The sequence below is a fragment of the Pygocentrus nattereri genome, chromosome 6 (assembly GCF_015220715.1).
Source record: "Pygocentrus nattereri isolate fPygNat1 chromosome 6, fPygNat1.pri, whole genome shotgun sequence".
Classification (NCBI taxonomy): Eukaryota; Metazoa; Chordata; class Actinopteri; order Characiformes; family Serrasalmidae; genus Pygocentrus; species Pygocentrus nattereri.
Window position 1 is genome coordinate 20,526,070 of NC_051216.1, and position 17,120 is coordinate 20,543,189.

Sequence of the window (17,120 nt, forward strand, 5' to 3'; positions counted from 1 at the left end):
TAGGGGCAACGGTGAGCTGATGGAAGGTGATCAAGTTGGCCTTAAGGACTTAAAAAGCAGTATTCGATGGCCATATATTTCCTTTTTGTTCACATTCTCAGCAGGAAGCAGGTATCAAAAAAAATTTTTCTAAGATTCCTCCAAGCAGTTAAGCTGGTTCATCCAGGTGTGGATCTCAACAGTGTGTCTGAATAAGAGAGATCAGCTTAGCATGTTAACCTGCATTGGGAACTTGAGAAAGAAACAAGCACAGTGATCACAGGAGTCTGGTAAGGCTATCGCTGTCTGGACATGTGGAGTTGGGTATCCCAAGACACGCAGCACACCTGGCCCTGGTGGGAGTGTCTGCACCTAAAATCTCCGGCCACAGGACCACACTGACAAATGTGGCTTGTTCTAATCCTTGTTATGAGAAGGATCTATATTGGCCACTGCAAGCAACAAGAGAAAGAACAATTTTTTTGCTTGCTAATTATTAGGAATTATCAATTATCAAGGAACGCTTGATAAATCCTACTGAGATGCTATAATTTTGATTCAATGTAAACAAACCAAAAGCCAAAGTCTTTTACCCTTGAGAAGATTTCTTCTTATTCCTCAAAACAGTTGGCAGTTTCAGCTGTAGTTAAGCATCCTGGGTAGTCGTATTTAGAGGAGGTGTCTGAATGACCATGTGATGATGGATCAGTTATTAAATATGTAGCTCTTTCCAATATGTCTTGGTTGCCAGCTATTCAGAGTGGTTTGTTTAATTGAGGGATACCAAAACAAATTCTCATATGAGAACCTATAGTACACAATACAGAACACTGCAGGTGCCAGTTCATCTGCATGCCAAACAGCCTGTGGCATGGAAACTCATGCCTACTACAGAGATCTCAGTTTGACAGGTCATAGTAACACAGTAAGTAAAAGGACACACAGATAGAGGGTGAGAGAAAGAGAGAAAGAATTGTGACCCCAAGGCCATGGATAGCTGTAAACTGAATTTGGTTCCCAGCAACAGAATGTGACTTTCTAAGCAAGCCGCGCTACTTAAGCTGCATTCCAAACTGTACAGTTCAGAGCTCGTAGCATAGGTGTGCAGGTATGAAAAGAAGCCCACCTCAACTATCTGCCCTTGTTTGGATGGCCATACAACCACCAGAACCCTCTGAGCTTGGTTCTGATAGCATGTTTTCAAACTGTTCATTTTGGTCATGACCACAACAAACATAAGGCTTTCTAAAGAGCCCTCAACAAATAACATCAAGGTAACATTACAAGCAAAACAGTCTGGTCCTCTTCACCTAGACTTTGCTAGGACATTCCACTCTTCCCCAGGGACCAGAATGCACCTCAAAGTTCTCAGCATTTTACAGTGACCTTTGTCAGCATATGTCTTTAACCTCCTAAAACATTTATAAGGCAGTCTTTGAGGAGTTGAAATCAAAACTGATCTTTTACCATCACATGTTCACATGTCTGCTCAAATTAAAAAAGATTCATCTTCCATCAAAAATGTAATGACTTTTGCCCAACTCTAAAACGTCTTCTAATTTTTTATTATTTCACTATGCTCCAGCATGGGGGGAAAATAGTAATTCACCAATAACATCATGTCTTCCCCTCCCTTCCTACCATCCCCACTTACCCTTGATGAAAAATGCTTGGCTAACTCAGAGACCCTTGAAAATACATACAGGTACACAAAGAAACTGCATTATGATTTACAATTTCTGCAGACTGCAGGCATATATGTTCCTTTTATCTTTCTTTCTTTATTTCTCTGTCACTCCTCCCTCAATCCTTTCATCCTTCTTTTACTTCTAAGGTAGGAGTGGTGAGAGAGAGAGAGGGAGAGAGAGAGAGAGAGAGAGAGAGAGAGAGAGAGAGAGAGAGAGAGAGAGAGAGAGATATTGATTTGAGCAGTCTCTCCTCTCTTAAGGCATCCCTGCAGTGGAATGATCACTGGAGAATCTTTCATGTACAAATCCCAGAAGAACTTATCTCCACAAAGCCTACACCCACCATCATCATAACACAGTCATACCGCAATAAAAGAGAAGAACAGAGCCATTCCAGCACTGGATGACCAATAGATTCACCGGATCCTGATGACATGCTTGCTTTAGCTTTGGCAGTTTCCTTTAATCGAATAATCTCTTCAGTGAGCTTGGTGTTTTCAGTCCTGGACTGCAGTGGCTGAACTGTTCTGCAATGCAATCGTGCTTTTGATTTGCACAGTTCTGAAAGGTCAGTTCTGAAACTCTGCACACTTTATCAAGTCATATGCTTCAGCACATTTCATATTTGCTGAAACAACATTCACGCATGTTGTGCTTCTTCAACACATGATTTTTTATTTCACTAAATGCATATTTTGTACCATCCAATCATATCTTAAACATCAGAAGCTCAAAGGAACATGAAGAAATTATGACTAAATTATAGATATTAAAATAGGGGTTTCAAACAACAAAAGCAGCTGTTAGTTAACACAAAGGCTTTACGGTTACTATGTAATAGACTGCTCATGACTAAATACAATGAATAGCTTAAGACATTCCAGCCTCTTTCAATTATTTAAATGTGATAAGTTTTCAAAAAAGCAGGGAACAAAGCAGGAGACACTGCATGACTATGTCCCAAATAATATTTTTTTTTAATAAAAAAATTAATAAATAAATAAAACATTTAAAAAGGGAAAAGCATGTCTTCTCTTTTGTAAATGACAATGAAATTAATCTTTGTTTTTCTGCAGTCACGTTGAGCTGTTTCTCCCGTTTGAAAAGGTCCATTATAATCACTGTGTGTGGAGTAGAGGCCAACCAATAAATCAGCACGCAGATATTAACAGCTGATATGAGATACTTGCAGATCGGCATCGCATTTGTAACGGCCGATAAATGGGAATTAAAACATTTATGTCAGCCATGAACGCTTTTACTACAGTAACATGAAAGCCAGTACTGTCAGGCAAACATCAGAATTAGCCTATGTTTAACGTTACAGCAGTGGAGTGGTGTAGACTGAGTTGTAGACAAACTTGATTGCAGATTTATTTAAGAAATAAAGTGGCAGTTTTAGTGAGTAAATTAACAACGGTTCTAACGGACAAAGCTTGTGACTTGTAAAAATTCTCTGGCAAATTCTCATAATGATGTTCACTGCTATATTAGGTTAGGCTCTTTCAAATGTGTTGTGTGCTTATTGTAAGGGCACTATTTTGTTAGAGCGCAGAGTGCAAAAAAATATGATGTAGTTATGAGTCACATGCCATATTCAGATGCTCCTGCATGTAAAGTATTAAATTCTTTAAACGATAAGCCAAAAGATTATTTGTGTTCGCAACACTACAGTGTGGAATCCCAAAGATTATTTTTAAACTGCATTATGTCATGTTATCTTGGTAAGGACTCCTATATAACTACACAGAACAAATGATAGGAAAAATATTTTTTTGTGTTACATATTTCTGGAAAAAACCAAATAGAAAATAAATCAATTTTTAAAATCCTCAAACATCGAAATCAGTACTGGTCTTAAAAATCCTAATTGGTTCGGATCTAGCAGTGAGCTGGTCCTACTTTCCTGACTCTCCAACTCAACCACACAGTGTGAGGAACAGTTATGTGGAAATGTCCTACTATGAGATGATGCACTTAGTCATTTACTTCAGTCAGTTAAAAGGGGGACTTACAAAAATATCATAAATGATTCTGTCACAACAGTCTCTCTTATTTCTATGTTTGTTTAAGGCCAGCTGTTGGCCTGGGTTTCAGTTATAGTATGGTCCTTTCTAACAGATGCTCTCCATTATTTCAGGAGCTTTGATGATATGGGTTCTTTAAATACAGCAGATGAAATAAGTATGGAACATGTCACCAATTTTCTAAGTAAATATAGTTCTAAAGGTGCTATTGACATGAAATTCTCACCAGATAACCCAACCAATCCACCAGTCTGAGTATGTACTCCCACATTTCTTCATTCATAGCACATCATGGGAAAAACGCATCACTGATTCTGTGCAGATGTTGTGTGTCCAGCATTCATTACACTGCTCTCTGTAGCCTCTGCTGTTCTGATTACACACACAAAGCTGAAGACAATCTGGCCTCTGCTGCCCTCCTCTCACACTCATACTACAATAAGCCTCTTAACACGGAGCTTTCAACAACAAAGATACGTTTGCATCCATCTTTATTCTCTCTCCTTTAGGCTCAATGGTGTCTAATTTTTTTTACATGATATATTACTGGATGTAATAACACTGCAGGAAGGCCCCACCAACTATCTCCTATATAGTTCTATTTGTTACACTTTTTCTTGTATATGTTTCTTTTTTCAAAGGCAGAATGGCTGACTGACTAATGCAGCTGCGTGTATGGCTGTAGAGTAACTACATGCAGTTGTTCTTATTTTCTACAAGTTTGTTTAGGACCAGCTGTTGGTCTGAGTTTCAGGTTATATTACAGTTGTGTCTAATAGACACTCTCCAGTATTTCAGGAGCCTTGATGAAGGTTGGTCCAAAAATTTTTTTGTTAGGTTGCAAGTGTAAACGAGTCACTATTTACTCATATGGTGTGCACCGAAGCTACTAAAATAATTTCCTAAGCACCTTAAATATTCCAGCTGATTATTTAGAATAACAATAAAATAATATAAAAAATGCATCAAAATGGCATATCATAGGGTCACTATGCATTATATAATAAAATCCATTTGAACAGTATTCATATGGTTTTGTGTGTTTCCTTTTTTTTAATTTATTTATTATAAGCGACTGACAATCTGTTGCATTTGTGACTCATGACTTCGTTCAATAGCAAAAGTAAAGAGGTTTCCCACCCTATATTTGACACTGCTATGAGGAGTAATATATTGTTGGAATATCATTAACGCTGTATGAAAGAAGAATCAAATTATGCCCTGCAGAAACTGAAAATATGAACAAGCCTGAGCAGAAGAAATCATAACTGTGGCTGCTGCTGTTCTGGATGCAATGGATGTTGTCTTATTCCTGCCCTAAGGCAGAAATTAAAGAAATAAATGAAAGAACTACGTCTATCGAACATGCTCTAAACAATTTCTTCTGCAGAAAACATGCTTTTGCTCTTATCTTAACTAAGTGCATTTAAACATTGATTAAATACTTTAGAAATGATTTTGCTCAATGGCAAGTGGCTATACTAACATGCACAAATGGTTGAATGGCAGGGGTGCCAGACTGAAACAAAGTAGAAACAAAGTGTGAAAGCTCACAGGAGTATCAGGACAGTTGTACAAGGCCATGTGTGACTGAACAGGAGGGCCTCTCCATTGTAGTCTAGTCTAGCACTCTTACAATGTGCCACAATCCAAGCATTATATGATCACCCGCACTGATAAAGATACTTCATGTGGGTGTACAATATATTGGTATCAGTAGTTTAGCTTTGTTCACATGTGTTCAGTAAGGGTAGTAATTCCCTAACACCCACCAGTTGAGGCAGCACACCTCTGCTACATTAAAAGAGAATGCCACAATAGGAGTCCTTGGACAAGACTCCCGATGCAGCAATCATCTATTGTATGTGCTTGGTAAACAATCAATCAATTAATGTCTATTTAACCTCAGAGAATATTGAGGGTGACCCTCATTTTCAATGTTGCAGAGTTGTCAAATATACAGTGGAGTAGGCTAATTATTTTAATTTTCAACGGATTGGATCAATTTTGAGAAAGACTCTAGGCCTTAGTAAAGTTCTATTATGTCATTGACTGTAAATACAAGTGGTAGCCTGATCATTTGATTTCTGTCACTACCACCAACAGGATTGAACAATTTTGTGGGGGGGGCATTTATGGCTTTAACTGGGGGCTTAGGTTTGAGTCTCAGTTCTCCACTACATCACTATATAAGTTCAGGATTACTGCTATAAAAGTCAACAGGGATTGCTCCTCATGTGGAGCATTAGAATTGTTTAAAAGACAGAGTAAACTAAAGAAGGTAGGCATCTTGCCACAAAAATACATATTATGGCAGGTTAAAAAGATCTGTTTGGGTTAAATAACCTAAAGCGACATGGAAATGAAACATGAAGTTCAAAATGAAACATGAAGTCGAGAAATCCTTTTTAAGTTTCTCGACAACAAATCCTAAATATTTTTTAAAGTCTCTCCAATATGACAGAGTATAAATGCTACATTATCTGTGTTTCGGAGTGGAGCCCTCTGTGGAGTCAATAATGAAGCCATATTTGCCTGTCCTTGCCATGCTCCTCTTCAAGGGCACAGTAGCCAACCATAAAATTAGAGGTGCGACTCTGCTGCCTAACTATGACATCATCCTGTCAGGACCTGGGGCGGAGACACATTGCCATGGCGATGCGACTCAGAGGACTTTAGGGTAGGACAAGGCAGTTATTTAGACTGTGTGACCTCAGTCTGCCAGAGAGGATTTAAGAGTTAGTTTATGAGAGAGAGTACGAGAGAGAGAGAGAGAGAGAGGTATTCATGTGTGTGAGACTGAATGAGTACGTCTTGATGATGTAGAGTTTGCAGTTCTGAAGCGGTGCAGCAGCGTTATGGATCTATCAAATGCACAGTAAAGATTGATGCTTTGTTCACTAATGCCAAACAGGACGTGAAGTGAGTGAGTACAAGTTACAAAACCCTCAAATGACTCTGAAGATCCACGCACACACCTCCAGACCCACAGCACACACCTCCAGACCCACAGCAAGGTTTTCCTATATTTTACCCACGCACACACACACACACACACACACACACCCACCCACACACACACACACACACATTGAAAGACCCACTACAGCAAGAATACACCACAGGACTGCTCTCCCACAGTGCATTAACTAGGGTCAAGCGGTATTCTTTATGTCTGTAGGCCATCTCCAAATATTACACTGGTATACTAAAAAAAATTAAATGTGCAAAACAAAACAAAAAAAATCTTAAGCGATAGAAAAGCATCTCATCCTACATTTCTAAATAGAAAACAACTAGACAAATAAGCTCAGTGTGATTACATGGCCACCAGATATATGCTTGCAGTCCATGATCGTCAGGCCATCACTCTGACAAATTAAATGTTAAACGGTGCTGCTAGCTACAACGGAGAAGCTGGTAAGCATTAGCTTCGCCAGCGTCATAAAAGCTCTCCTCATCACAGAGCAGACTTGATTCGGGCTAACCGAAATTACAAGTTTGGATGATAAAGATTCAAACCTAAGTGAGTGAAGTAAATGGTGTCGGATGGGAAAATTTAATCTGTTCTGTGGTGTTGAGCTCTGTGGCCTACTAGCTAAACTAACATTAGCTAATAGGCTAAAAGTGCCACACCAAATAACTGATGGTCAAATTACATACACAGAGAAAACAACAATTTGTATTTGAGTAACAGCTAAAATCAAATGTGTTCTGCGGTGAGTTAGCCACAGATGAATCCCTGTCCTGTGTATTTTGTTTTCAGTATTTTATAGTCCTGATGTAGCACACAGGATGGAAAAAGAAAAGCTAACTGGCAGAATTCAGCTGTGGAGATATTTAGTGTGTAATTAGGTGTTTTATCTTTCAATGGGAATGCATGCTGTATGTTTCCATCACTGACTATGACTTGTTTGCAGGCAAGCAAAATAATACAAATTTTGGGTAACTCCATCCCCAGTGCTATAATATTTAAATTATTTATTTATAATTTGAAAGTTTCTGTTGTTTGATATGACCACTGAGAATCGGTCAAATTTTACAATACGCAGTTGACTTACAATTATATCAGTCAATAAAGCACTGCTTAACTAAAACAACTATGTACACATATGTACAAAAATAAAATTAGATAAGACAATTCACAGTCATTAGAATTTTCAATCCCTTCGGTACTATGCCCTAATATGAAGCTGTCTTACAATTCACTGAACTGTCCAGTCAGCTCAACACAAACACATAAGTACAGCTGCCCAGAATGTGGCCTTCCTGTAGGAAAGACGGGTCACCCCCAGCTCCTTCTCTTCACACACATACACACTCAAACACATTTGTGGTCTCCATTAGCCTGTCTTGCACTCAAGCCCTGTAGGTGCAAGACAGAGAGGCCATCTACTTCAGCATTCTCCTGTCCTTCTCTCTCACTCTCTATGAGGATTAGAAGTCTCAGAGTCATCATTTCACAGGTCACACAGTCTCCTGCATCCAAAGGTTTCCTGTTTGATAAAGGAGACTTCACTATTAACTGTGTGTTTGTGACTATACTATTAATCCTTAACCAATGTCTTTGCAGTACTGCGAAGTACCACAAAAATCAATACACTGATGTTTTCTATATGTTGCCGTCATATAATTAGATAATATTTCAGTTTGTACTAATAAAGTTAATGCTTCCAGAGTACTGGTACTCTATGCTGAAGGACTGTCTTAAATATCTAACTGTTTGTTTTGATTCTTCTCTTCAAAACAGAAAAAAAAATCCTTAAATAGTGTGGCAAAGTTGCATGGCATTTGTATGGAACAGAATGTCTGCATGAATAGGCACACCTTCTAATCAGTAAATTCAGCCACTAAGATGCATCCACTGCTGACATAGGTGCTCAATTGCCCACACATAGCTTGACCAATAAAAGCATTAGAATGAGATCCAAAGTCCAGAGCAGCTACACATGCAGCAAGATCATTGTGCCCAAAGCCAAGCATGGGTTTCACAGGTATGAACACCCCAGCACCGGGCTTTGGAGCAAAGGAACTGTATTCTCTGGAGTGATAGAGCACCACCCAGGACTTGTGATACAGAACTAAACATCCGTATCTGACCTCATTAATCCTCTTGTGGTTATATGCAATCAAAATGTTCCAACATTTACTGTACAACCTTCTCATAAGAGTATTGTTACTACAGCAAAGACATATGATGTATTAACACCAATAAAACTACAAATCTGTATTGTGATGTGACACCAATACTGGTGTATAGACTATATATCATCCTGCACTTGTCTTCACGATAAACATTCACATTCAAATCATAAACAATTCACTAGGAGCAGGCACAGAGCAACAAACTGCCCTTAAGCATGTCAGGCATGGAGCACAATTCTCACAACTCTCCATGGTCTATCTACTTTCAGCCTTTGTAGACTGCTTGTGGATGACTGAAAGAAATCAATTCATACAAGGGGTCCCTAAGCACTTTTTCCCAGATACCACCAGTTTAGTGATATGTCTCTCTCTTACCTGCGACAGAGTTGGGCCTGGGCATCATGAGGCTGGAGGAGTTCTGTGCTGGGTAGTGAACTGGACCCTCAGCATTGGCCCCTGCCACCCCTGCCCCTGTGGTTACCGTGGTTGCGACTCTGCTGCTCCCAGAGCTCTCCACTGTGGATGCTTCTTCCTCAGCCACAGGAGAGCAGGTGTCTGCACGCTTGGAGGCTGGAGCCAGTGCATGGTGCCCACTCCCTCTCACGCTGTTTTCCTTACTCCACTCCAGACTGGACCCACTGCGGTCGTCATTCTCTGAGGAGCTTGTGATGGTGGCTGGACGAGATATATATATATATATATATATATAAAGAGAGAGAGAGAGAAATTTATTTAGAAAATTCTTTGGGAATGACTGTTATAAAAAAAACTATAAGGTATGTATTGTAATGTGCCTAGCCTACTCTACAAATCAATTAGGCTGATTTTAAAGCATATTTGCCATTCTTAACAATCACAAAAGTGATTTAAATAGTTATTTTACCACATTATCCTGACATGTAAGGTGCGTTTATTCCAATTTCTAGCCCTCAAATCTACTCACACTCCAGTCGTAGCTACCATAGTAAGTGAAGTGTACAGTGTCTATCCTCTGTTGAATCACACACTAAAGAGTTCCAAATTGCCATCAGCAAAAGAACTGCATGTTAGTAGCTTCATAAGATGGGTTTCCAGCAACTACCCACAAGACTACAAACAAGGTCAAAATGCACAATGCCCAGTATCAGGTGGAGTGGTGTAACGCATGCTGCCACTGGACTCTGGAGCAGTGGAAACATTCTGTAGAGGCAAATCATGGTTCTCTATCTGGCTGTCAGAAGGACTAATCTGAGTTTGGTGAATGCCAAAAGAATGTTACCTGCCTGACTGTATTGTGCCAACTGTAAAGTTTGGTGGAGGAGGAATAATGCTATGGGGTCGTTTTTCAGGGGTTGGCCTTAGTTCCAATGACTGTAAATCTACTGTGAGTGTGAGACTGAGTGCAAAGCTTCTAACTTTGAGGGAACAATTTGGGGAAGGCCCTTTTCTGTTCCAGCATGACTGAGCCCCAGTGCACAAAATTCCTTAAATTCATGGTCTTGTACAAATCTTCCCAGAAGAGTGGAAGCTGTTATTGCTGCAAAGGACATCTACATTAATGTCTCTACATTACTCTACATTAATGTCTTTGGATTTAGAATAGGATATCATGAAAGCTCCTATAGGTGCAATATGCCTCTATGTCCCAATACTTTTGTCCACATAGTATATCTGTCATGTGCAGGTTGGAGAGATTTTAGAAGAGAACAGTTTGGTACAAAAAAAATGCTTACATCAATGGGCCAAAAAAATATTTTTATTATATGTAATACGTTACACGTGCAAAAAGAGTTTTAGGGAAAAACAAGTGGAGATGGTCGGCAATACGGCGTCGCCAAGCTGAGCAGAGAGGAAAGCTGAATGGAGAGCTGAGCACACTATGCTAATGCTATTTATCATTAGTACTTCTATAGGAATTGCTGTGCTATGTCAGCACCAAGCTGACATTTATTTTCCCACAAAATTACAAATTAGGATAAAACAAATTTAATTCTCATCAAAGTTTTTGCTTCTTGTTTTCTGCTTTCTGCTTCATAAATACTACTGCACACACAGCTACCACACAGCAATCTCTGGTCTTCTACAATGTTTGTTTTGACTTCAAAAATTCTGTAACATCCTAAATTGGTCAGGTCTTTGGCTTGTGAGCATAATCTGAAAGTGAGAGGTATTTTATTCTGAGCAAATTTTGTAGTCCGGGAGCTCTGATGAGTAAAGGATGACTAAGGATGGTGAAATCTGTCATTATTTGTGCGGTCTCACATTTTTAACATTGTAAAAAAGTAAAAACGCAAGTGTGCTTGCCACATTCTTGTTCCAAATTTGCACATGAATTTAGATTTGTGAGAGAAGGATACATTGAGAGGGAGGGAGGGAGAGAGAGGGAGGGAGGGAGAGAGAGGGAGGGAGGGAGGGAGAGAGAGAGAGAAAAAAAAGGGTGTTATGCTCCACGTCTTATAACTTGACATATGAAGATGATGAAAGTGAGAGGAAAGGGGGGAGGACAGGAAGAACAGATGGGTATTTGAATCATGACTGTGGTCCTCAGAAGTCAGCTTATTTGCATAAACAAGAAGGAGAAGCGGAGGTCTTAACCTCATAACCCTTTAGTAACAATGGCTTCACACAGGAGAGTGAGAAAAAAAAGGCAAAGGAAAAGATGGACAAATGGCTGTTAAAGTCACCTCTAATTCCATCATAGCTCACTTCCCTCCTGGAGAAGAATGAGATGAGATTGCTGGCCATAATGAAAGACTCTGAGGAAAAGTTCCTCCCCTCAACAGCTCTGACCTTATCAACATCTTCCACCTGATCATATTTACCCTCTACAGTTAGGACACATCTAATTAGATCTAGCCTCATCCTCACTTACTCTCTTCAGATTCACATTACGTGAGTAGATGTCTAAATTCCCTCTGTGAAGAAAGATGCTGTGCATATGTAGTCAGTAACTCAGGTCAGAACAGAACTGAATGTAGATGCCTTTGCTTAATCATAGCTTAGCACTTTCACTTTATGCCGTCTCATTAAATTATAGCAGTACAATATATGTACATATCGTCAAAGATTATGGATCTGACTGCAGTAAGTCTATTAACCCATGCAATGGTTTACACATCATAAACCACAATGGGGGAAATTATTATGCAATATTCAAGATTACACAAATCAAATGATATGCCCAATCTGAATCCTGGTTTAGTTGTGCATGTAATTATTTTAAAGACATATTCTCCAATTAAAAGGAAAAAATGCAAACCTCTGCTAAGCAGGGTTCTGGGCAGGGGAAGCAACTCTTGTTTGCATTACTGGAGTTCGGACAGGTGTTTGCTCGCATGAAAAAAGCAAATCTCATAATCCTCTCCTCTGTTCTCTCGGGTCGTCATGACACATGGTGTAAAAGCCACAAATAAACAGACCTGCCAAATGACACCTACATCCTTTAACCACAGGGAACAAACACTCGCTGGCTTACATGTCTCTGTGTGCCCTATCCTCTTGTTTTTTAAAGATAATGTGGATTTCACACACCAAACATATGTTGCATCACTTGATATGAACATCAGAAAATCAATCTTTGAATAAAACACTAATGTTGAATGTGTCAAAGCAGAAAGAAGTAGTACCATTTCATTTAATTCATGCGCGCCCTAAACAAAATGTGACGACTTCTTACGTTTTATTGATTTTCTAAAATAAAAGTCGACCCATTCCCTACAGAGAAAAAAAATGTAAGTATGGCATTGTCTGTACATTTTCATGCAATTTCTATTTTAAAAAGTTAAATGAAATAAACCATTAGAAACAAAAATTCAAATAAATATCTTCATAAATACGTATTAAAATATGCAGAAGTGTGCTCTCTGTAAAGGATATGTACTTATTTTCAATCAACAAAACACGTCATTAGACCAGGAGTGCCCTGTGCACAATGTTTGTGCCTATGATTAAGTACAACTCTACTGCAATGCAGAATCATCATACTGAGAAAGTCTTTACACAGTCAGGTCAGGTTCAGGTGCGAGTGCTTGTTTTGGCTATCATAGAGGACAAAAGACAGATTAAGCTATTTGTCAGAGGCCCTGAGCTTAAAACCATTTTCCACACATCAGCTGTGAGATGTATTGTGTGTCAGTGTGTGTGGACACATATGCACACATAATCCGAGCTATGTGTCGGTCAAAAGTAGGAAAATTAAGACGTGGCAAGAAGAGAATTCTCCATCCTCCCTCTTACTATTACAGAAACTTCATTAATCAGCCATCGTTCCTCTCTTCTCTTTCTCCAAACCTTTCAGCCCTCTTTCTTTCTTTTTATGTCTTTCTCACCCAAGTTTAGTTAACACTCATTAGAGCTAGGCTTGTTATGAAAATGAAAATTTAGCTGACAATGAATTATCATGAAAATAACTGCAATAAACAATTTCATTTATTGTATAGCGTATGCAAATATATAAGTCTAAAATGATCAAATTGGCTAATTAGTGATTTGGTCTTCGGCCCTCTGTTCCTTGTGATGTAAATTTATTAGCATAAAAGCTAATAACTGCAGAAAATAACTATAAAAATAGCAATAAGAAAATATAATCAAAACAAATCACTTCAGTTAATAGTGGTGATTATTATTAGAAACATAAGTACACTTGTCATGTATTCATCACAAATTTGTTGTAGATTTGGGTTTTTGTGAATTGCCAGATGTGAGAAACATAATTTAACCTAATGTGAATTTGGCCATCAGTGCTACAGTACTAGAGTCTCTGCAGGATGTTTGTCCTATTTAGCGTGACTGGAAAACAAGCAGTAAAGTTCTGAGATTTTATGTGCTGTAACTGCACTTAGAGGACTTTAGTTTTTTTTTATTTTAGTGCTCTCTCCTTCCTAGTCTTGGTGGTCAGAGCAATATATATGAAGAATGATACTAACACAGGATTTCTCTTAACTTATTGCAGACATAGCGGCACCACTAGCAGGAATTATTACAAATATCTACAAAGGTATGCAAGACAGGAATATAAGTCCCGGTCATCAGCTCTATCTATGGCCAGGATGGTCGAAGAGAAAGAACTATATGGAGGCAGACTGGTTAACACCTTTCTCTTAAAACAAAGTAAGTATTAATGCAGAAAACAACCACAAATGCACATGCAAGGGATACAGAGATATGGGAACTCGTACTATAGCATCACCCAAACATTCTGCTTTTTGTGGAACATAAATACATCATCAAACATTAGATATCAGAATAAGTCCCTCAGCTGTTCTTCTAATGTCAGTGTCAAAGTGAAAGGTGGTCAAAGGCTTATTTTTTTCTTTCTGCTCACAAATTATTAATTTGTGGAGTTGAAGAAAACATGATTAGGGTTTAACTTGTCTAATTGTGATGCACAATTCATATACCTAGGAGGGAAATGACACACACAGCTCTGTCCTCTGAACTACACTTCTTTATATTTCAAAAAACAAAAAAGTCAGTTTAAACATTTGGATCAGATCACCTCCATAACACTGTGGCAGTGGCTACATGAAAGAATTACCCTATAGATATTTTACAGAAGCTCAAACCTTTCAGCTGTCATATTACATAATAATTAAGAGAGAAATATGTAATCTTTCTGTCAGCGAGTGTGAAAGCACAGATCTGCAGAGATTCATGTCAGCGGTAGGCTAGACCTTCACCACAGCACTATCTCTCTACAACACTACAAGCCTACGAATAGATCAATCTAATATCATTGAGGAATACTATTCTTGTGTTTGAGCCACGTGATATTTCTGTTGCGGCTGCCATACTTGGGTCTAATTTCTGGCATTGCTGCACAATGTGAATGTAATGGGAGGTGAAAGATGACAAAAACAACAATACCTTCACAAAGTCAATAAAATAAGCTGTGGCCCTTTCCCAGGTGTGGTTAAAAGCATTCCATGGATCTGTATGTTAGTCATGCCAACTAGAAGTGGGCAATATAACAGTATTTTGCAAAGTGAAACACTGAAAATAAATTGTTGTACCCAGAGCTGATGGTAGTTTTATGATGTCAACATTAGTTGTGTATTCTGTCTGTGTAGAAAAAAAGTGATCATTCTTATCATGTATCGTGAAAATGTCTAACTGTGAAAATTCAATATGACACTGGCAAATAACACTTGCTACTGGCATCTGAGTTTTAAGTGCTTTCTTATTTAAATTATAAATGCTATTTGTCTTGTGTAAAGGGATTTATTTTGCAAACTCTGAAGAATACTACATGCACTAAATTATCTAACAGCTTTAAGCAGCAAACTAACTTGCAGTGATCACTAAAAGTGTAAGCAATGTAACTGTCTAAGTAAAATATTTAAATATGTAGCTAGCTGCTCTCATTTTAAGAAAAGTGACTTGTGGTAGAAGCATTCTGTGGAATGGCATGTAGCACTTGCCACTGGCATGGACGTCTAAAGTGAAGAAATGATCTGCCACTTATTTCTGCAACCCACTACTAAGTCACTACCACTGCATTTTTAAGCAGAAATGGTTTTATACAGATAAAATAAATACTTTCATTTTAGAAGGTTTAAAGACAAACAAGGTCAATTAGGTTTGATCACAATAAAAGAAGATGAAGGGGGAGTGATTAAGGTTAGTCAAACTGTTCTGATTCATGTTGGAATTAGTTAAAGTTTATTCTGAATATATTTTGCACTTGTAAAGTTGTAATCCCTCACTTGCAACAAATTGTGCAGCAAACAAAAATGCATCTCATTAGCTTAGCACAGTCAGTTCTCTATTCAGTCCTCAAAAATGCAGTAACTTACAAAGTGTGATGTCACATGAAATGCAAGGATAACCAAGCCATAGAGCACCTATGTCTTGTGTAACATTATTCTTGAATAGGAGTGATAATGGTGCCAAAGGCGCCACAGTGGTTGCCAGAAGAACAGCTTGTGTCTGCTTGTAGTACCTATGATTCCACTGTCCTTGCTTTCTAAAGTGGAGCTGGGGCTGGTGATAGTGCCGCAGGGGCTGCGTTGGCTGGCGGGGGGGCGGCTGGCACTGCTGTTCAAAGTTGAGCAGGGGCTGTCTGTGCATGCAGACGCTGTGCTACTGGTCAGTGTGGAGCAAGGACTTACCCCCTGATTCAATAAGCACTACAGAGAAACACAAACACAGAAAACAGCATCTTCAGTTCGAAATCAATGCACGCTTTATTCAATTTTCTGCTCATGTACTGCTATCTTTACTGCATTCCATATAATACTGAAAAAAGGAAAGGAGAGAGGAGACATAAGAGAGAAATTCAGAATCAAATTACATTAGGATTACAGAGGAATGATCTAGAGAACATGAATGTAAGTTTCAACCCATAAAACATGTTCTGATCAACAGTTTCCATCTTGAGGCGAGCCTAGAGAGTTCATCTTGAGTTCAGCCTATTTTCCAAACTCCAAACAAACCCGAGCGCATCCACTGCTTCAGCAAAATAAATCAGCCTCTCATTAGTCACACAGAGACACGTGTTTGGAGTGAGATCACTCACCACATTATTCATCTATACCAAAACAAACCAAGGGCAAACTGCTTTAACTTCAAATTATCTATCCATCATCTAGCTCTAAACCAGTCTCTCTTCAATCCACTCTTTAATCCCTTTCAAATCAGTAAGTCCAATTTAAAACCCTTCCACTAGACCTGGGTGATACTGATAAAAGTCCATGTCACAATACATCCCAAATAAATCACAGTATTTAGTGATACAAGTTTGCATTAACAAAGTTGATTAATTCATGTTCTCTGATTGAATGCTGCTACTCTTTGCACTAAAAACACCTAAAAAACGAGGCATAGTCTCTGTTAATTGAACTTTTTTCTTAAAATGACACAAAGACACTTGCATAGTCTTACAAAAATGAGCTAGACAGACAGAAACCAGATTTCCTGAAAGAACGCTTATTATTTATTTATTTTTATGCATTTCGCTCTTTCACAACAATCTGAAACATGACATAAACAACATATGTTGCAGTTGCTCAGGTTTTTATGTAGCAATATCTCAAAATCTGAAAATCAACAGCATTATTGGCCATATCACTCAACTATGTTTACTGTGTCATTTAACAAATATTGCCTTGTTTTACATTCTCACTTATTTGAATAAATGAAGATGACCATCCCTTGCAGAGTGAGTTTCATCTAATGCCACAATTGTCAAAACACATTCCAGGAGCACCTCTGCCACTTCTTAACAGTATCAGCCTTATTATCTCTGCCAAACATACGAACACACAGACTGTGGACAACCTGACATGTTACACTCTATTTCTGA

The 17,120-nt window shown here is 38.6% G+C and overlaps 1 protein-coding gene across 3 annotated transcripts in view; it reads right to left on the reverse strand.

Annotated features, from left to right (window-relative positions):
• Positions 1-17,120, reverse strand: part of tanc1b (tetratricopeptide repeat, ankyrin repeat and coiled-coil containing 1b) — a 153,462-nt gene that overhangs the window by 52,526 nt on the left and 83,816 nt on the right. For all 3 annotated transcript variants that reach the window (XM_017692273.2, XM_017692271.2, XM_017692272.2), the window contains exons 6-7: positions 15,759-15,945; positions 9,215-9,514 (exon numbers count right to left, since the gene is read on the reverse strand). In XM_017692273.2, the coding sequence (XP_017547762.1) occupies positions 9,215-9,514; positions 15,759-15,945 (487 nt within the window). The remainder of the gene's footprint in view (positions 1-9,214; positions 9,515-15,758; positions 15,946-17,120) is intronic.